Source organism: Silurus aristotelis (genome assembly GCF_946808225.1).
Source record: "Silurus aristotelis genome assembly, chromosome: 8".
NCBI classification, from domain to species: Eukaryota; Metazoa; Chordata; class Actinopteri; order Siluriformes; family Siluridae; genus Silurus; species Silurus aristotelis.
In genome coordinates, this window is record NC_139581.1 from 8,902,585 (window position 1) to 8,925,565 (window position 22,981).

The 22,981-nt window shown below is 36.4% G+C and overlaps 1 protein-coding gene across 1 annotated transcript in view; it reads left to right on the forward strand.

Moving 5' to 3' along the window:
• plppr4a (phospholipid phosphatase related 4a) overlaps nt 1-18,689 on the forward strand; it is a 34,181-nt gene extending 15,492 nt beyond the window's left edge. Inside the window, exons 3-7 of the mRNA XM_083547901.1 lie at nt 5,252-5,381; nt 6,412-6,607; nt 9,751-9,808; nt 12,480-12,653; nt 14,065-18,689. Coding sequence (XP_083404027.1) covers nt 5,252-5,381; nt 6,412-6,607; nt 9,751-9,808; nt 12,480-12,653; nt 14,065-15,519 — 2,013 coding nt within the window. The 3' untranslated portion in view covers nt 15,520-18,689. The remainder of the gene's footprint in view (nt 1-5,251; nt 5,382-6,411; nt 6,608-9,750; nt 9,809-12,479; nt 12,654-14,064) is intronic.
• The last annotated feature ends 4,292 nt before the right edge of the window (nt 18,690-22,981 follow it).

The following is a 22,981-nucleotide window of genomic DNA, read 5'->3' on the forward strand; positions in this document are numbered from 1 at the left end:
AAAGGCATCTCAAATATTGAATCTTTGGAATCTAAACATTGTCTGAAATGTTAGGTGACTAAAAATGGTTGGCATGAATTGACTGTATTTGTGGATTAGCAGCCAGATAATTTATTATTATTATACATTTTTTTACTTCTGCTGCATCATTTGCAAGGATCGTTCCTGATGGCATCGGCTTGATGTTACAGTACTGAGGTGGCTAGAACCTTCAACATATCTTTCTTTATAATAATAGTGCTATGAGTCACAGACTAAAATCGAGACACATTGGATTACTACATCACGGCTAAGTGATGTAGTTAAGATCCAACAAATTTTTGTAGGAGCTTTTGTCTAGGCCAGTTAGAATAAAAAATGGCTAAAAATGATGGCAGTAGAGAGTTTAACTTTAGTGTTGTATCTGTCTCTGTTTCAAAAGCGAGCAGGTATTTTTTACATAGTATGTATATATTTTTGGTGAAGTCAAAACACTATTTTTAAACCCAGGAGTAATGCAGAGAACTGTGACATAGTCCTGCTTAAAAACAGTATACCTTGGATCACTCTTCAACCAACCTAAGGGGGAGTCCACATCAAGTGTGAAAGCTATTTGGACATTGTTGTCATTTAATAAAGCTTGAACAGATGAAGTTGCAATTAGTCAGCTTTAATAAGGAGACTACAGACAAATGCAAAATGAAAATCAAAAGGGGAGGGTTAAGAAATCAAAGCAAATCATAAACAGAGTAGCAATCCCAAGTAACAAGGTGGGTACCAACCAATGTGCAAGGAAATTAGAGTGTATACTTCCTTCAATTTATTTAAAACAATGTTTGTTTTATAGCATGTGTGTGTGTGTGTGTGTGTGTGTGTGTGTGTGTGTGTGTGTGTGTGTGTGTGTGTGTGTAATGTATGTGTGTAATTAATCACAGTTCTTTTAATCAGTAGCTGGGTAAGTGGGAATATAAAAAAATATTAAAATTTAACTCCCTAATTTGCCCCTAGGTTTAAAAAAGTGCCTTATACTGTGTGTAATTTAGCCCTGAGATGGACTGGTGTCCCAGTTAGGTTTCTAAATATAAATAAAGCAATTAATTAATAAACTGACTTTTATTCATGATTATAAATACTACAAAATCCAATATAAATCATATTAGAATTGGTCTATGTATAAAGCAGGATTTCTTACTCCTGGCCCCTCCTGTGCACATTTAGATTTTTCCCCTGCATTCAACTCACGTGATTCAATTTATCAGCTAATTAATGCCTGAAGTAGGTTAAACCAGTTTAATTGTGGGAAGTAAAAAGACTGAAATTTGCTCCAGAACCACAGCTGAGAAACAATGGTTTAAAGCAGAAGTACAGCCTAGCTAATGGAATGCAGTTATTGTAAACTGTGATGCATATGGTGGCTAAAAAAAAACAAAAAACAAAGGCATCTTTCTTGAAGAGTTGCATACAGTGTCAGGGTTTTTTAATATGCAAATTTCAATGTCAAATTAGCATATACTCCCACTTCAGCATAAAGCAGTGAGTCAGGATCCTCAGCTAAACTTATTTCCTCAGGGGACAGGTACTCTCTCTCTCTCTCTCTCTCTCTCTCTCTCTCTCTCTCTCTCTCTCTCTCTCTCTCTCTCTATTTCTCTCTCTCAGTTGTCCTCCTCAGTGTCAGTGCAATTTTGGCTACCACCTACCCAGGATGCACATACAGTACACTATGCACAGAACAAAAGATGGTTTTGTTTGGTCACTCCGTGAATATGATTATCATGAACTAAGGTGCTGATACACGATTCAACACTTTTTCGCTCGTTATATCATGCTTTAACATGAAATCTCCTCTGGGTCACTGAGAGGGTTCATTTGTGGCTGAAACGTTCATGCAGGAGAGAATGAGAATGATTACCCCTGGGTTTGGAGCGATAGCAATAGCAATGAAATTCTACTTTCTGTGCCTATTTTAAGATATGTTCTTTTAAAAAAGATATGATCCAGACAGTCTTTAAGTTTTTTGCCATTTTTATTTACTATAACCTTATTATGGTGGGGTACCCGGGGATTTATGAGCAAAATGGAGATTTGAAAGTCAGAGATTTTATAACCTGCACTTATAATCTTGTATTTATTTGTTGAGTTTAAATCTGCCACTTGATTGTGTTTCATGGCCTCATTACCTTTAATAATTAATAGATTAACGCCATTGTGACCTTGACCTGATATCAAATAGCTATGGCAGCTTTGACAAACAATAGCTTGCTCATTTATAAGGGCCTAAAGAATAAAAATCCAGTAAAAATTTTTGTAAAATCTTATGGGATTAAGTCAGTAATATCATCTGAATTAAGATTATTTAATTATATTTATTAGCACACGGTATGTGATATATATCTCAATCTGCGATCTACACTTTGGGGGGGTTGTTAATGGTTCTTAAAGGCCACAAAGGTGCCACTCTTAGGCCCTTGAGCAAGGCCCTTAACTCTTAGTGCTCACCCTGCGCTCTGACCCCAACTTCCTAACATTGCTGGGATTTGCAAAGAAACAATTTTGTTCTGTGATGTACATAAAAAGCCTCTTTACCTTTGGTAGCTAGCTTCATCAAAAGGTTCTAGTTTAGAGCCTCTAATAAGAAAACATGCGTTAGAAAACACAATATGATTCAGTGTAAAGTAGGCATGGGTTAGAATCCATGTCTACTTTGCTGATATTGAACCATTATGAGTTTCATTGTAGAACATAATAGGACACATGTTCCCTGTGGAGACAAATGCTTATATTAATTCATTAACAGGTAAATTCTGTGAACTCTGTTGTGGTCACCTCTGCATGAAATATTTAACCAGAACATGTTCATGCATTTAATAACATTATGTGACAACAGGAAATTACTTCATTACATGAATATCAATGTTTTCATTTTTGGGGACACAGTGCCTTAATGGTTAGCACCAGTAGTGGACGTTACTATACTTAAGTAGCATTCTTGCATATCTGTACTTTACTATAGTATTTCTATTTCCATACTTTTACTTAAACTTAACTACATTTCAATATCAAATATCATACCTCTTTTAATCAACTACATTTTGCGAAATCAGTCATTCCTTTTTATTTATTTATAGATATTAATCAGTGTTTGACTCATTATCATTCTATTAATAAATTGCCATTCTAAGAGTAGCATTAGTGTCTTTTCAAATAAAATGAGTTGATTAAACAAGAGTCTTGTGACAGATATTGTAATAGGACATAATAGCCATAATAAATCATTGTACTTTGGATACCTAAGTACATTTGAAGGCAAATACTTTTGTAATTTGTTCAAGTAAAAGATAAAAGTTGAAAGTTTACTTTTACCTGAGTAATATTTTACCTACTGTATCCCTACTTTTACTCAAATACATGGTTTGTGCACTTCATCAAACACTGTTTAGCACATTTGTTTCATAACTTCTGGGTTAAACATTTAAGACTAACTTCCCCATATGTGTGCAGAGTTTGCATGTTCTAACTGTTTTTTGGGGGGTTTTGTCTCAGGTACTCTGGTTTTCTCTCACAGTCTAAACATCTGTCCTAGGCTGATTGTTATTTCCAAACTGTCCATAATGTGTAAACAGGCATGTTTTTGTGATTATGCCCTGTGATGTATTGGCATCCCTTTCGTTATGTCCCACGCCTTGTACCTCGATTTCCCTGGGACAGGATTGTTAATTTTATCATATTGTTTTATGTGCTTAAGATCAGTGGAAACTTGGCTAATGTTCAGGCCCTCGAGTTCTTGCTCGTGAGATTCACAGCTCAAGAAGCTTAAATCCACCTCATTAACTCTCATTCATTGATTCTAGTTTCATCCAAGACATGTCCAATTTAGGTCAATGCAAATTTAAGCTTCTGTAGTGTCTTTAACCACGATGCACTGGATCACTCGATGGAAATGTGGTTAGACACCTCATTTGCAGCACTTTAGTAAAAATTATGGCTGATTTGTGTTTGATGGGATGGTACTTATGGTTTTTGGTTTTTCAAGAACAGAATATGTCTAGTCATGGTGTGTGTGTGTGCGTGTGTGTGTGTGTGTGTGTGTGTGTGTGTGTGTGTGTGTGTGTGTGTGTGTGTGTGTGTATGTGTGTGTGTGTGTGTGTGTGTGTGTGTGTGTGTGTGTGTTGGTTACCCAAGGACGGAACTTTTGGAGAGAGCTACATTTAATCTCTATATCCTCTCTAGATCCTCTGTCAGCCATTCTTTCTTTTCCTTTTTATTATACTCAGTCTCACCATTTTAAGGAAAAGACATCAGTCACTGTAAATCCAACACTTCACTGCATCTTTCTCTCTGGATTTCTCTCCATCTCTATTCTTTTGTTGTTTTGGTCTGAATGACAGACGCTATTCTCACTTAGACAAATCATAAAGATAAAAAATGTGTCTTTTATTCAAATATACAATATACAAATACTACATGCTATCTAAAAACTTTAGAATTCAATCTAATTACAGAGCTTAGAAGTTCATAATTAATGTTTTTTGTCAACGGGCCTGCAGTAAAGTTAGACAATCTTCTCAAATAGTTGCTTTAGTTAAAGGAATACTCTGGAGAAAAGCACACACAGTTTTCACTTATGTAACAGTTCAGATACGATTTGTTTGAAGTACAGCATGTGCTTTTCATTTCCTGCAATAGAGATGCAAGACTAAAGTGTTTTCATGCGCAGAATCTTTTTAGTAAATGTCTGCCTCAAATCACTCCCAATTTTTTTGTAATGTCATTACATCTGATTTAGGGAACACTTGTACTGTAGCTGTTACTGTAACACTGTAATCCACTATGGGCAGGCATTTTGGACAACCAACATTTTTAAAGCAATCACTACTAATTATCACCTAAAAACAGGAGGAAATAAATACATTCACTAATAATAATAATACGAAAAATTAAATAAAAAAATAATAAATCCTTGTTAATTTTTAATGTTTGCCATCTAGTGTCTGAAACCATAATACATTCTGTAACCATTCTTATATAAACTGTGGCTCCAGGCTAAAAAATTTTCATAACCAGAAAATTGGCATCTTTGTGACTGTTTTTTTTTGTTGACAGAATTAAGCCACAGTAACATCCCAGACCACCACACAAATGCTCATGTGACACTAATACAAAAAAAATTAATAAACACATGAATAAATAATGGCCTGTTAAATTGGCTTGCTAAAGCATCCACTAATGACAGCACTGCATATAGAGTAACCAACAGCAAAATATTTCTCCACAGATTATGATCGGAGAAGGCATCCTGTACTGTTTCCAGGTCAAAAGAAGGATCAACATAAAAACTGAGGCCAACATCAATGCTGCCGGCTGTAACTTTAATTCCTACATTCGGCGGGCAGTGAGGTTTGTGGGTAGGCATTAATTTTTACTCTATGGTTTTTAATAATGAAGTATTTATTCTCAATATTAACAATGCTGATAATATCACAATAGTTACATAATATGTATCATGTTTTATTATAGTAGCTGTGTATATGAATACATGTCAGGTCTTACATACCTTTTAATCATAATTTGGATCGTAATTATTTCAATAGCTACTGTCTGCAGACACATTTTATAGAAAATATATAGAAATATGGACAAGCCATTAAGTATAATAATAGAAAATGGTCATAATAAATCTCTCTCTTTATTTGGGACATATATCTAAATCTATTGGCAAAGCGACAGATACATATAGTTCCCCTTTAGGAACTCGAGCTGCATCAGAAACGCTTTGGGAAGGAAAAGCGAAGGAAGGAAGCGTATATTCCAGGCCGCTTAAACCAGGGAGCAAACGCCCTCTCGAGGCAAGGGTCGAGGCCCGGGGAATGGCAACTCCACCCTGATGTGGTGGAGCGAATCTGGAAACAATTTGACTCAAGAGACATCGCACTGTCCCCTCTGTTTTTTTCCTAACACCCCCAGCCCCTCTGGATGCCATGGTACAGGCGTGGCCGAGTTCTGGAGAGAGCTCACCGGGACAGAGTCCGTCTCCTTATGGTGGCCCCGCGGTGGCTGGGCAGGCTGTGGTTTGCATCTTTATGCCACACTGCCTGCATTCCTGCAGCGCTTGCTTACCTTTTCAGAGGCTCACGCTGGTTTCACTTCTTGTGGTTTTAAGCTTCCTGGTTGTGACGTTACCCCGCCGCTGATGCAGCACTTTCCATTGGACTGATTATACAGTTAATTCAGAGTGTGGACAACGCGGAAGCGTTCCCAAAGCGTTTCTGACGCAGCTTAAGTTCCTGAAGGGGAATCATGGTTACATACATAACCTAAAAAAGTTTTTTTTTTATAGATTCAGTCAGTTACATTCTGAAATGTTAAAATTGCATGACTTTAAGTTTATTTAAGTTCCTTTATTTTGTTCACTAAATATATATTGTGTGCGTATAGGTGTCCACATCTTTGGCCTGTGCATCACAGCCCTCATCACAGACATCATCCAGCTGACCACAGGGTACCATGCTCCCTACTTCATGACAGTGTGCAAGCCCAACTACACCATCCTCAACACCACCTGTGATGACAGCGTTTTCATTGTGGATGACATCTGCTCAGGCTCAGACTTAGTAGCCATAAATGCTGGAAGGTTGGAAAACTTAAGTGTTCTTTAGGCAATTTAACTTCATTAACTATAGGGTTAAAATTTGAATATTTCTTGTAGCTGTCACAGTTACTGAGCATCAGCCGAAAGACCACACCTCACTGTTAGCTTTTACTGTGACTGCTTGATCAAGCAGCAATGTACATGCATGACCGTGCTCATTCTGCAGTATCATAAAAAGCAAATATCCTATATGTGCACATATACTAGGATATCAATTGTAAGCTTTAGTTAAGTAGAAATTAGGTTGCCCTGTGAATCTCACAGCATGTACTGTACAAGAGTCTATGGGCTTTCCTCAATGACATGCAACTCTGTGGTAGAGCTTGCTAGCAAACTCAATCACAAATACAGTGTAGAGAATAAAAATTTTATTTTCGGTCTGTGAAGGAAAATTTCAGGAATATAAAATGACATGACATAAATAAGCAAAACTGTTGTACACAGTTAAATAATGCCTGTGATGAGCTGATGTCTCATCTGAGACATGTTCTTTTGTCTTGCAGACGGGAGCTGTGCATTTATTATAACTCTGATCAGGATAAAGCGTTTGCTGAAAATGAATAGTAGAATATAAAGAAATAATATGCCTTGTATTTAAATAGTTGGATTCTGTTCATGTGATAAATCTGTACCCATTTAAGAGAAGAAGGAAAAAAACAACCCCTCACTCCTTACAAACTGATTGTGAGTAAGCATTAGGCAAGATACTTTTTTAAGCATAATTCATATCCTGATCATATGTTGAGTAATTAGAGAGGTTGTACCTAATTTAGTTTTGGTGTGAAATTGAGTTTATCTGGCTTTGGACCTGACTTATTCAAGCAAATATAACCCATAATGAAGATACTCTATGTTTGCTGTGTTAGTTCATGTGTGGTGTATCATGCAGGGAGCTTGCAGGAAATATAAATAATTTATTATTTTTTGGCAAATTTATTATCTACACTGGAGATCAAAATTAGAGAACAATTTATAACCAATTGAACAATTCTGAAATAATGTCATCTTCACTGCTCAACAGTTGAAGCAGTTTTTGCCCTGTCTATACCATGCTACCAGAACACCTTTTCCACAAAATAACTAAGGAATTAAAAAAAAAAAAACATTATTTTGCAGAAAACACACTAATCAAAATTAGAGAACAACAATAACTGTAGCATGGAAAAAGATTACAACAAAATTTTCTGAAGGTTACAACAGTCAGCAATTAGTAGGAAGTGTACAGGCCTCTGCTCTAAATGACATCTGTGACCACAGGACAGCACTAGTCTTTGTCGCCAAGGATTTTCCAGAGGTTCTCTATTGGGTTGAGATCAGGACTCTGGGCAGGCCATGTCATTATTTCAATGTTTTCAGTTTCAAGGAACTGTTTTACCCGTTTTGCTGTGTGACATGGAGCATTGTCCTGCATGAACACTGTGGGCTGATTGGGTGATGAACGCAGGGAAGGAACCATATGTTGTTGAAGAAGGTTCTGATAAACATTTGCATTCACTCTGCCATGTATCTGTATAAGAGGCCCAACTCCTGCTGCAGAAAACATGCCCCAAACCATGACACTTCCTCCTCCACTTTTCACTGACTTCTTTACACACTTTGGGTTCAGGCTTTCTCCAGTTTTTTTTGCCGAACATAATGTTTCCTATCGGACCCAAATAAATTAAACTTTCAACACTGAAGTGAACTTTGGACCAGTTCTCCTCTGTCCCCTGCTCCTCAGCAAAGCTTAGTCTAGCCTTTTGATTCTTTCTGCTAATGAGAGGTTTGGTCACTGCAGAGTGGGCTTTCAGTCCAAATGCTCTTAAACGTTGAGACACTGTATGACGAGACAGATCCTTACCCTGTTCAGCGCTGAACTGGTGAGCAATTCCAGCTGCAGTGTGGAAACAATTGCCCATTGAGATCCTCCGCAGTATCCTGTCCTCTCTTGTATTTGTCTTCCGTGGATGACCAGCCTTCTTGACGGACTTGAATGAGTTTGTGATGTTGTAAAGATTAAATATTCTTGAAATCACAGATTTGGAACGACCAACTTGTCTTGCTATGGCTGATAACGTCATCCCTTTGGTCTTCATCTGGCCAACCTGCTGCCGGAGGCTTTCAGTCACTTTAGAACGGCTCACCATCTTGCAGAGTCAGTGAAACTGAAAGTGAAGTTAGGCTGCCAGTTAAATAGGGGGTTGACAGATAATCAAGGAAATTAGCACCAGGTGCCAGATTAACACCAATAACTGGGAGGTATCTGAAAGTGTTCTCTAATTTTGATCAGTGTGTTTTCTGCAAAATAATGTTTTTTTTTTTTTTAAATGCCTTAGTTATTTTGTGGAAAAGGTGTACTGGTAGCATGGTATAGACAGGACAAAAACTCCTTCAACTGTTGAGCAGTGAAGATGACATTATTTCAGAATTGTTCAATTGTTTATTAATTGTTTTCTAATTTTGATCTCCAGTGTGTAATTGATTTTTTGTTTTTTATACCCTGTTTGACAATGCTGCAATAAGTTAATTTGTGCGTATGGAGGACTTGGAGTATATAATGTATGTCTTCTACAGTAACATATAAAAAGTAGTGTTCCAAGAGCAGTAGATTGACATGTGCCAGCACTGTCACTAGAAATAAGCAACCATGCATGTTTTACTGTTTCTGTCAGTGTTGTAATTTTCTAAACTGATACATATATTGGCATGATATATATGATATATTAAGCATTCTAGCCCAATAATATGATAACCTGATCATCTGTGGTTTCATTTAAAAAGTCTTCAATCTTTAGCTTCTTTTGTAGGGCTACAGAAAGAAGATGTGAATTTCAGCATGCAGCGTTCTGCAAAAACCCACACAGAGTTCAGTCCTGCTTCGCTTGTGAAGCACCAGCTCCAAAACACCCACACACATCCATTTGCACTGCTCCGCTATTCAGTCCTTGACAGCCTTTCCACTTAATTGCTGGGCGTAATTATGCTTGTTTTGTTTAGACATCCTGTAGGCAGACTGTCCTTACGCTAGCCAATGAAATTAATGACAAATAAAAGGCATATACATACAAAAGATGCACCGGATGTACTTTGATACATCCTTCCTAACATATCTACACTGATATAAGGTTGTGTGTTTATCATTGCAGGAAATCTTTTCCATCACAACATGCCACCTTGGCTGCTTTTGCTGCAGTGTACGTCTCAGTAAGTAATTCACTTGACTGCGCAACCGAATCGTGTGAAATTGTTTTATAAAAAGTGTGTTTACTTTGTGGTTTCATTAAATCAATCATAATTGTGTGGTTGAAATGTGGTTTTTTATTAAGATTTTCTGTGATAGCCTAAAAAAGTTTTTTTTACTGCCTGACACTAAGCACGTGCATGACATTACAACCAAAATATATTGCAAGGGGCTTCACAAGAGATTCACATCTACCTGACCATATTTGAACAAATCTGGTGCTACAATTATATCCTCGTGTACACTAAAAGTGGGTAATTATTCTAATTCAGAAGCATTAAAAAAGTAGAAGTTTCAAAATCAAAAAGTTTCATCATGATAATAAACATGAGTAATAAGTTAAAAAGTGTCAAAATAAACATGAGTCTAGTTATGAGTGTTCTGGTTGTAATAGCAATTCTTCTTCCAATGTATCACCATTTCCCTTCACATCAGGGGTGTCAAACTCATTTTACGTAATGGACAACATTACACTTAGTCCATTGTCTAGTGGGCTGGACTAAAATAAATAAGCCTAACACATGAATATCTCCTCTTGTATGTGTTTATTTCTTTGGATTTATTTATTTATTTATTTATTTTATATATATACATATATATATATATATATATATATATATATATATATATATATTTATTTATTTTTTTGCTCTATTGTGCCTTTAGTGGAAAAGATTCAACTGGCTCTTTTTTTTTAATCTGGCATCTCAATTGCAGTCATTAAAAACATTCTAAATTGATTTTTGGTACCTTATTAGAAACATTATAAGACTGTTCTGAAATATGATGTTTGCTGCTACACCTTTGCTTATTATATAACAGCTACCAAAACCGGAAGAACAAAAGCTGAGGCACATATTGTCAACCACTAAATATTTTGGAAGTGGCACTTAATTTATACACTTTATAAGGCTATTGTATTTATCCCTGGTGGTCTAGTGGTTAGGCTTTTACTGCTGCGGCCTGGGTTTGATTCTCGGTCAGTAAACCAATCCCAGCCACTCTTAGTGCCGGTCCCAAGCCCGGATAAATGGGGAGGGTTGCGTTAAGAAGGGCATCCAGTGTAAAAACATGCACCAAATCAAACATGCGTATGATCTGCTGTGGCGACCCCTAATGGGAGAAGCCGAAAGAAAGTTTATAAGGCTATTGTATTTATGTGAACATAACCAGTGACTGGTTACCATTTACAAAAAAAAAAAGCAATCCCATCCTTCCTACCGCATGAGCAGATGGCGGTCAGGATTTTATCTGAAAAAGGAAAAAAACCTTATACAGTATGCCATATTTCTTTCCTTTTTTTAATAAATTATAATGCTGACTTTGCTAGTCATGGCCCCTGGGCTAACGTGTACTTTAAGTTAATTAGGTCAAAAAAATATTTTTGTTAGCTCTCTTCAAAGTTACTATATAAGGAGGTTGTGACAGCACTAGAACACATTGCTGCTAAAATTATTTATATGTATCATTAGTTATTTATATTAGTTTGTACATTATATGCACATTTACAAATACCAGGGTAGGCTTCAGTGTGGACCAAGGCCAAAATAATGCTTTTTAAGAAAACTAAATTACCTGCAAAAGAAAGACAGTTTACCTAAACTCCCACAACAAAACAGTGAAGAAACCCACAACCAACGCAAATGGGAGCCACAATTCTACTATTTGTTAACACAACAAGACTACTACTACAAGACAAGACAACTAGCCAATAAAATTCAGCAAAAGGGACAAAGCAAACCTGGAATAAAAAAAAAATGGCCATAAGTCGAAACCAGTCTTTCAGAATTACAAAACACTAGAACAGAATTTTGAAGCGAAATTTAGCATTAGCTAGCAAGCTCCCGATCCCAGTTTCTGACCCGACTTTATATGGTCACTTTTTGTGACATTATCTAGGATGGGTGGATAGTCTGGAGTGCAGGAGGCCCAAATTGTTCGGAATGGCACCTGCACAGATTAAACACTATATACCAAGAAATATTGTGGGTTGTAACATTCAGTTCAAATTTAAACTTTATCTTAATAAAAACTTCAAATTTTTTAAAGATTTTCAAATAGTTAATAAAACAAGGCACTAGTTTTTAATGGTATAACTACAGTTATTTTATATACTATATTTGTTTAAATTGCAGTTAGTAGTAGCATGATAAACCATATGACCTTTTGTCCCTCTGAAAAAATTAAAGATAAAAGTAATTAAACATTAATATATTTTATTTGTTTCTATGTATGAATACATTGTCACTTTCAGAAATTTGGGGGTTATTTGACACTGAGAGATTTCTGTCATATGTACAGGAAACAGTCCGTTACACAATACAATGCCTTTTTTTACTCTGTGTATCCATCCAAGCAGGATATGACATAATGAAATCAGACAAAGGCACAAGACATACTTTGCAAATGTACAGTTATATATATATATATAGTGCAAATGCAAGAAACAAAAGTATGTGCATGTATAAAATGTGCAGTGTGCAATGTAACATTATAGAAAGGTAATAAATTGGGTCCATGTTGGTATTTTCTTTGTAAAGATAGGGCCTATGTATTATACTGTATGTGTGCAAAATATGCAGAGGTAGTCTGAGGTAAATTGGGTCAATATGCTTATTTGCTTCCTCTTTGCAGATGTACTTCAATGCCACATTAACTGACTCCTCCAAGTTACTCAAGCCCCTACTGGTCTTTTCCTTCATCATGTGTGCGGTCATCTGTGGTCTGACTCGCATAATCCAATTCAAAAATCATGCCATGGACGTCTACAGCGGCTTCCTCATCGGAGGAAGTATCGCCGTGTACCTGGTGAGTGTCTCTCCCATGTTCTCTTTATTCTTCTCTGCCATTTTTAATTTTGTATTGCAATGTTTCTGCTAAAGCCAAAGATAACTAGGACAATGTAGGGACATTTTTATGATAATGTTATAGTCTATGATGATGGTCTGAGGTGCTTCATATGTTCTTACAGTCTAGGGAGGCTTGGTGTGGAGTGATAAGACAATGCTGTGTTTAATGGACTTATAAATAGACTCTAAGTAAATCCCATGTGGCTGATTCTTTGCTCTCCTCCCACACACTCCTCCGCTCGTTTTTCGGTTCTCCAGCTGCTTTGTGATCACCAACATGCTGAGTTGTGTTAAGCTGATCTTATACCATGCATTTAAGCCTTAAGGAAAAAGCATGTTGCATTGGTTTCTGTTCTTAGATGCTTTTGTAGCAAGGATTGGTTGTTGAAGTGACTTACCAGAAAGCACATAATCCATGGAGTCCTAAAGCATCAGCTGTCCTCTGGAAGAAAACACTTAGTGTGATTAGACACACCAAGCCCTTTAATGACTTTATGTGGGTGGAGAAGACATTCAGTTGTAAAAAAAAAAAAAAGACATTCAACTGTTCAGAGCCCTCTTTTATACAGCATATAGGCAGGTGCCAGTATTATACTATCATTCCACAATAACTACTTTGAGCTCAATTCTTTTCTCATTTTACGATTTTACTGATTCGCATTGGTGCACCGGCATAAAAGTTCACAATGTGATGCATTGATTTTTTGAAGTGTGCATCAGATACAATGTATCACACATATACACTCATATACACTCTACAGAGACTTGTATCTTCTTGGAGACAGAACAGGAAAATAATGTCTTTGTTACATTTTTATTTTTATTTTTTGCACAACAAAGGCCTGTGTTAGAATTCAGAAGGCACTTGAGTACATTTATAATTTGCTGTCTATCTGAACCGAAGAAATAATTGTGAACTATCTGTACCAGATTGAACTGCATAGTAACATATTTTTTCCATTGCATTGTATTGTATTAAATCGCATTGTGATAAATCAAATTGAAATCGGATTGCACTGCATTGAATTATATCCCTTTACATCTGTAGCTGCTTTATATGTATCTTTAATGTATCTATCATTGGCTATGCATCTAGATGTGAATCACAATAGCCTCTTTAATGGAGATACACATCAACTAATTAAAACATCAAATAGGAAGTATACTATTATTTATCTTGGCAAAAAGGTCAGCATAGTATCTGTCTGAGACCAAGGGTGTGTATCAAGACTAGAATCACATAAAAAGTGGGAGTTTATACTTCCATGCATAAGACAAGCTTATAAGTTACAAAATATGGAAATGTCTTGCAATCAAAGAACCAGGATTGCAAAAATTGCGTTAATATTTCTTTGTGGGTTCTCTTTCAGGGTCTGTATGCAGTGGGTAACTTTAAACCCAGTGAGGACACGTCTCTCCGCCAAAGGCCACGTCCACAGCCACGTCACCAGCCCCCACCCATGCAGATTCCCCCTCAGCCTCAGCCGATCATGCCCCCTCCTGCTCTCCGTGAGCCCCTGCGTACTCTCCCTAACCTTAACACAGATCTCCCACGTCTTCTCCAGCCCAAAAGTCTGAGCATGCGGGAGCGTCCAACTTCAGCTCGTTCGGAAAGCATTTTGCTTCGAGGACCTCACCGTGACTCTTCCTTCAGCTTGAAGAGGGCTAGCACTGAACTGGAATGTATCACGGCTGCTAGCCAACTGTGCCAGGACAGCATGGTGACCTTTAGCAACACCCTGCCTCGCTCACACTCTATAGGTTCAGAGGAGCCAGTGCCACGTCGTCACACCGCCATACATGCTTCTATGGACTCCACGCGATCCAAGCAGTTGCTTTCACAATGGAAGTGCAAGAATGAGAACCGCAAATTTTCACTGCAGGCAGGAGAATGTCCTGAGGGTGGCATGGAAGCACGCTGTAGTTCTGAACCCACTGCCATGGGTCTGGACGGGCCACCTGGCCAGTATATGAAGATGGCTGCCAGTGTTGTGCCACTGGCTAACCATAATGGCGGAGGTGGGGGTGGGGCCAGGGTATCGATCCAATCAAGGCCAGGTTCATCACAGCTAGTACACATTCCTGAGGAGACACAAGAGAATGCATGCTCATCTTTGCAAGAGGACAATGACGAAATAAGTGATGGTGGTGGAGGAATGGTGGGGAATGCAAGGTCGAAATGGATGAAGATGGCAGAGAAGAGTGCCCCCTGCAGGACTAATAGTCAACCACGGATAATGCAAGTAATTGCCCTGTCTAAACAGCAGGGCATGATTCACGGAAGCCCCCAGAGTGAGGGCAGTGCTGTCAGCCGCACAGGATCAATCCGTTACAAGGCACTGACAGAGCAGGACCCTGGGACAGGCATTGTGCATGTCGATGCCCACCCAGAAAACAGACCCAATTTAGACGCCGGTGGGTCCTGGAGGTGGAAGGCACCACCAGAGCGTGGCAGTGTGCGCCAGTGTTTCGAGCTCAATGATCTCAACCGCAACTCAGAGAGCTGTGATTCCCTGAAGGACGGCTCTGTACATGACATAAGCAACCCACATCATCCACACTTTCACCATCATCACCATTTTCACCACCCACATCAGCACCATCAGGCCATCACCACTATTCGTGTGACACCAGTTGAGTCAAGCAGTGAAGCTGAAGCTGCCTCGGAGACACTTTCTCTTGCATCCAGTCGTGATTCCACCCTGCGCCGCAAAAACGTCATCCTGCTACCTGACCGAGGCCCGAGTCCGGACAATGCCAGAAACCTGCCACACTTTTTCAAATCATCCCCTACGCCTCCTCCCACTGTGACCTTCAAAGAGTGAACTTGAGTGCATTCTGTCTTTTTGTTCCAGAGTGGCCTTGCTCTCTTACCTGACTCGCAATTCTCTGGAAAGACAGATGGGAGTCACCCTGGATATACCGTATCTTTCCTTTTATCCTGCACTGGCTCCATCCAGCCCTGTAAAGTGGTGTTATGTATTTTCACATTTTTTGATGTATCGTGATATTGAAAAAGCACAAACTTTTTTTTTTGCCGACTCGTTTGAAAGGGTGGTTTTGTGGTTTAAAAAATTACATTTCTCATTTTATAATAATTGATACAACGCATAATACATAGGGAAACTTTTTTTTTTTTTTGTCGAAGATAGCGTGTTCACTACCTAGCCAGGGTTTTTTCTTTTGTTTAGATTTTCAACTCTAAATGTGCTTAACAGATTTGTGCGTTTCCTGAAATGGCAACATGGGGGTGCTTTTTCAAATGTACTTTCCTACCTTATTCAGTGTGGTAAACTTTTTTCTCTGGGTAAGCATTTGTAATGGAACACATTATTCAAACCTATTATTATATCTCTGCTAATGGCTAATTATTATCCTACACATTGCTTTTTAGGCAGTAGGGAAATGTGATTGCGTCATGGCGATAGTGCACTTACCAAATTTCAGGATATGGAGTGATGGAGGTGTGATTCAGTCTCCTATACACACTGTGCATTGTGTTAGCCAGTCTTTCATTTTACTTAGGGATTAGAGAAATGCTTTTTTTCACAGCATTGGGGAAGGTTTTGCCTTAAGACAGATGAAGAGGTTTAAACACAACGCATATTAACCTCACATTCCAGTACATTCACTTTCACTATATTGAATTCATATTTGAAAATCTTTTTTTTTTCTCTGTTTTTATTTAGGTTTTTGAAAGCTCGGTTTGTTTCTCAGTTGTGGTTTGAGCACATTTGTAAAATTGTGTTTTCTGGCTTTTCGCTTGATGGGCTAAATATTTACACTGACTTTCCTGCTGAATTTGTTTACCTCTTCCCTGCTTCTCACCTGCCAAGCTGCTTCTCCTCCTTCACCTCTCTTTGGGTGTTTAGAAAACTCCAAGCACCCTTCACAAAGACTTCAGAAGAAGAGCCGGTGATTTAAAACTCTTTAGTTTGATTTTGACACCTTTCTCCATACTGCAGGAACTTTCTGCTAATAATCTTTCTTCATAGAGTGCCTCGGAGAGATTTGGAGTGTTTTTTTTTTTTTTTTTCTGTCAATTACTGTTACAGTCTAAACATTGTACAGTGTTTCCTCAAAATGGTGCAAAAATTGACATCCTATACTCATTTACAAACTTTTCTTTAGATAGATTATGTTGCATTTTAAGATTTTACAATTTAGATTTGCTAGCATTTTAAATACCATATTTTCTTGAATTTCCTATAACAGATTTTACTTAGTCTTACATGGTACTAGTCCAGAAGATCCAGCTAACATCAAAAATCCCGGACTATAGCACAGCCAAAATGTTTGTCTAAACATGTCTTATCATCTACAATCTTAGTTAGCTATAAAATGTAAGTAAAAAAAAAAAAGTAGATATCGAGAAAATAATATATAGAGATAAAAAAAATTATCAATTATTTATTGCAAATGGTTCAGCAAAATATTTGGTCATATTTTATCTAAAATGTCAAGTACTTAATAATAATTTCTTGTTTATAAAACGGTTCTATAAAAGCGATGTCACACCCGCAGTCGGTTGTAATGAATATCAGCATGAATGTGATTTTCTGCTGCCTCATACATACGGCCAAATTTCAGCTTTGCTGATATTCAGTACAAATACAGTTTGGCTTGTATGGTATTGCTTTATTAAGGTTCTTACATATTATTGTTTCTATAGTAACTATTTCAAAGCGGTTGTAAGACATGAGAGCATTGGACTCTTCACATAACAAACATAATATAAACAGATTTTAATAACATTTTAACAAATAATAATATGAAAGATGCAGTACAAAAGAGTCTGGATAGGGAATTACAGGATTATAAGTAATAAGAGGAAAAACTATACATAGTTAAAACTATACATGGTTAGAACGCATGATTATTAATTATAAATTGTAAATGTTGGCAAATCGTTAAAAGGAATAAATGATTTCACGATGTGCTTTTACAGGCGAACAAAGAATTGATACACATCCTGATTATAGTGACTGCTACTAGTAGAATGAGGTAACCAGTAGTGACTTTTTATACCAGATATAAAACTAATATTGCACAGAGAATTTGACAGTGATGAATTAACTAAAGAACTAAAGAAGCACATCATGGTGAGTCTGAGACTTCTGTGAGATGAATGAAAGAGTTCCTTATCTGTGAAAAATCTTCTAAAACTGTGCATTTCTACATTTCTACAGTTCTAATCCATAACAACACCATACATTTATGAAAAGAAATGTATAATAACCCTTATATCTGTAACCTGGTCAGAAATGAATTTAATTAAATGTACAGTATCATTTATATAACTTCGGGTCTTTTATGATTTTCCATTTTTTTTTCTGTTTGACTTTCATTTTTTGGGAATTCGACATGGATTTGTGTATACAGGTTTTTCAGTGGCATGTACGTCTTAAAACTCAAAAGGGATCCGTGTCATTTACGAATTTTCTACCTGACTGTACAGTATAAATGTACCCTACTCTAAGGCTTTAACCAGATCTTATAACTGCATGGTCATTTGATACGGTTCGTAGTGTAACTACAGTTTCTGTTCTTGTTTTGTACATGATGCCTTTTAAATGGTGGTGGTCAGTACCTTTATGCTCTGCCATGCATTTTATCCAATCAGCTGAGTAAACCACTAGATCTTTGTAACACTGTAAATAGATATTTGTAACTTTGAGAGAGCTCTTGTGGTGATGTACATTTAGAAGAGAGATTACATTTGCAAAGTGTTAAACTTTCATATGAGTATTTGTTTAAAAAGAGATCACAGGGTGCACACTTCTCCGTGTGCCATAAAGAAACATTTTTTGGGTTGGTTTTTTTGTTATTTTAAATTTTTTTTATTTAAATATTTTTTTTTTTTTCATGTGAGAATTGACTTTTTCTGAGTGAAGTTTTAGAACAAATAATCAAACATGGGGCTTTTGCTCTGCAATGTGTTTTGATTTGGGGACAATATATCTAATTCATATTAAAATAAATGTTTGGTATCAAGGTCAAGCTTGATTTGATTTTGTTTTTCATTTGATAATTGTATTCAGCATATTTTTATCAGACTACTTGGAACATTATAGGGTTTTTACTTTGTGTTATAGTTTTTAAAATATATTTGTCTATTGTAATGTATCAGTGGTTACAGCTATTACCGTTAGTATAATAAGGTTGTTAGCTTGATGGCAACAATATGAGGAATTCCAAGTTTGTGACTAAGAAAATTATAGCTTTCATGGCAGTAGTGTACCGACAAGCAAATACTACACCGTTTCAGAATGAAACATTACTGTGTAATTAGTATGTGATGTAATTAAGTCAGGACAGCTTGTCATGTGATCAAAAACCAGAAAGCACAAACTACTGATTTGTGAAATGTCCTATCTCAGGATTAGTTTAGATTAGATTAGATTAGATTAGATTAGAGACTTTATCATTGCAGTGATGCAACAGAGTTTGTTTGGTAGCTTTTGGAGACCAGCAGCATTTAGAAAATGTAACAATACCAAAAGAATAAACAAAAGATAATTGCAGTAAAATATATTAACATGACAATATATACAATTAAATATCTGTGCAGTGGAACCTGGATTTTGGTGCAAACAGGATTGTCAGAATAAGGAAATATTGCAGTTATACTAATAACTGTTAACTAATAACTAATAAAAATAATAATAAATAATACAGTCCTGGGAGACTAAATAAATATATATATTTTTACATTTCCTATTCACTTATATTATTATTATTATTATTATTATTATTATTATTATTATTATTATTATTATTATTATTATTATTATTATCCAATTTTGTGGTGTGTCCACCATACTTAAATAGAAAATATTAAAACTTACACAGTTCGTGTTTAAAATTACTAATATAACTAATGCCAGAAATGCACCTGAAAAGTCTGGTTTAAAAATACATTAGCACTGTGTTACAATGTAACGTATAAAACAATATCGATTTTTTTTTTTCAGAAGACATACTTTATTATTGCAATGTAACTTGTGAATTGAGGAGTGAATTATGGTCTTATAGTTTGTTTCTATCTTGTACAATGAGAAACATTACAGCGATACTAAAGAATATTTGGTGAAACTAAATTTTTGAAAACTAAAACCAAATCCACTATAACAGCTAGAAGTGGTTTTGTCAAGAATGCAAACACAATATATTGATTGAAGTCAATATACATTAGATTTTTTGCATTGCATCTCTTTGCCATCATCTATCACTACTATTGTATCACTTTACTCCTTAAAGAATTTGTACATTCCTATTAATTAAAATATTAAAATTTTATTCAAAAGGATGAATTGAAATGTAATATAATTATATCATCTTGCCATTATAATTACCCTGTAATTGCCCTCACTCGGTGAAAAGCATTTTATCCGAGACTGAACATTTGCTGAACAGTTGGTCTTACTCCTCCTTACTTCCACAGCTCTTCCACCAGTCCATCTGTGAGCGTGTGAAATAAAAAACAAACTCACAGTCAGAGACTCCATACAGCTTTGAGGTTCGCTTTCACTTACTGCCCTGCTCCGTAAAACCCAGAACAAATGACCCGCATTTCGCCAGCAGTACAAATGGAGGCTTAATATCCCTGTTTTCCCATTTGTGTCTTTGTTTGCCTGCTTCTGTGCTTAAAATGTGTAACGAAAAAGCATTGTAATGGTCATGCAGATTAAACACACAGCATGGAGTGTAGGGAAAGTGGGTCTAGTTAGCACTGCTGAATTTTGCCAATGAGCCTTAAGTAGGTCAGAGAGCCGACCTAATTCAGAAGAGAGGACTTTCTTTTGTGGCAGCTCAAGCAGCATCCCTAAAGACTAAAGGGATTGTGTGCAGATTGAGAATACTGCAAGGGAAGGAAGTTGAGAGAGTAAGAGTGAGAAGCTGAGAGATATCAAGGAATCAGAGAAAAGTCAAGTAAAATAACACACTTTTCAGTGTAATTTCTATGAAGTAATCATTTTCTCTTTTTTTTTTTTTTCCCCAATATTTGTATGCAAGGCAAACTAACTCCCAATAGAGCAATATAGGACATTATAGGACTTGATCTAATATTCTTTTATTAATTTCTTCTTTATTAAATCAGAATTGATATTCATACTTTAATGACTGGACTAAATTACTAACTATTTTTAAATGAAGGACCTTAGTGCCCTGCCATGGGCACAGTTTTTTCAGTTGATTTTGATGTATACATTACAAGAATTTGGCTTCCTTTCACCATAGGAATTGACAATGAGACCAATAGACCACATGTCACAATAGACCTGGGTCCACCAAATTACTAAACTAAGTAAACTAAACCAATAATTGGCCCATGTTATTTGGACCTCTATTGTCTGTGCCTAAATCAAGAAGTGACATTCAGTAGTGACATTTGTGTCCATACTTTTAAGGGTGACAGATTTTTGTCAGCTAATGGCATTCTAGACAGATTCAAAGACATCCTTTGTCTTTATTTAATGAGGACTGAAGTACTATAGAAGTGGTGGTGGTGGTCCTATGGTGGTTCAGAGCTATGTTAGCAGGATCCCTCTTCCTTCAACAAAACCCCTGAGAGAAGGAAACGCCTGCAAGAGCCATAGCACAGATGGTCTTGCTAAGCCTCCAAATCTGGGCAACATGTCCATGCTATATCCATGTATCTACAATCATGATTCGCCTTCATTTTTTTTTTTTTTTAAGCACTAGGTGAGGACATTAGGCACAAATGTATAGTTCAACTAGAACTTACATTTTAAATTGAGGAGTCATTGCACATAGCTAACAAGTTGACATAATGTTCTGTCATATTGAAGTATATTAAAAACTAATTTGTAAAATAGGATATAAAGACATGTTTACTACATGGAACACCTAATACGTAGCTTATTTTTCCAATGTAATGTTCTATAATTATACGCAGAAAGACCAAGTAGCTACTGTAGTTCAACTAGCTTGTTTATCAGTGAGCTACTATAATAAATATCTTTACCCACCACTTTTCATTATAAATTAATGCTGTAACACTATGGGAACTATTTTCACAAAATGTTTAGCTAAAATTGATCAAATTAATAGTAAATGAAGACTTTGTTTTGTGGAAAAGATTCAGAATGAAGATTTAGAACCCTAATTCTAACCCTAGATCAATTTTAATAACTTCCTCATAGAACCATCTAAAATCTGAACCTTAAACACCTTGTTTAACCAATATGCATTTGGGCTGAAAGGAAATTGCACAGAACTCTTTAAGCATTGTAATAAATGAGGCTGGCAGTCATCCAAGATATTTTCAAACAATGTTCTTCGAACCCAGACAAATCAATTACAATTACATTAACAATTTGTTACACTGAATATAAATCAGCAGATAGCACCAAGTAGCATGGTGCAACCTGATGACTACAAAACAGCAACTGGTAAGTAAAAGAGATTTGGCCTATTGCCTGTGTAGTATTAGCATATTGCATAACCATTACAACAAATACACTGTAGATAATGCAGGGTAAAGTGTTCAGTTTTCATAAAAAATGATGTCCTATCCATTTCTTGCTGTTAGCTTTGATGATTTGATGATCATTCCTAATAGAAAAAAAACAGAATCTAATCAATAGCTTGGTGCATAAACATTCTGAACTTTTGCAGTAAATGGTGTCCTATTTAGCTGCTGCAAGGCACAAAATCTGTGAGGCAAAGTACTGTAAGTTTGCCAGAGGTTGCCATGGCAACTCTGTCTCCGGCTAGAAAGAGACTGGTTTTTTCTCTATCCATCCTGGTTTTTTTTTTTTTTTGTCTTTTTTTTTTTTTGTCTTCAAGAACAAACCACACAATAAGCATGCACATTGTGTTGCCTTGAAAGACCCATCACCGAGTCTCAAACAACTCAGATTAAAGGGTATGTGTTCATTTCCAAAGGGGGTCCTTCATAATAAGGACATTCTGTTGTCTCTACGTTTAAAAACCGCAGTCTCCTGCTGTTGATCCAAGCTCATACCAATTACCATGTTCTGTGTTTGATAAGAAAGCTTCAATAGATAAGAGCAAAGTGCTAGTGGATGTCTAATGAAAGTGAGAAAATGATAGTGTGTCAGGAGTTTTAGCAGCAAAAAGAAAATCATGTTCATTATCCCTACTGAGGAACTGAGTGTTTCTATGTCCTCCTTTAATAAATTAAAGAAAAGGCTTTACAATTTTCTTGGTATAAACACAAACTAAACACAACTCAAAGGTATATTAAGCTGTTGCCTAGTTTCTTTGTTGCTATCTGATTTATTTTTTTAAAGAAACACT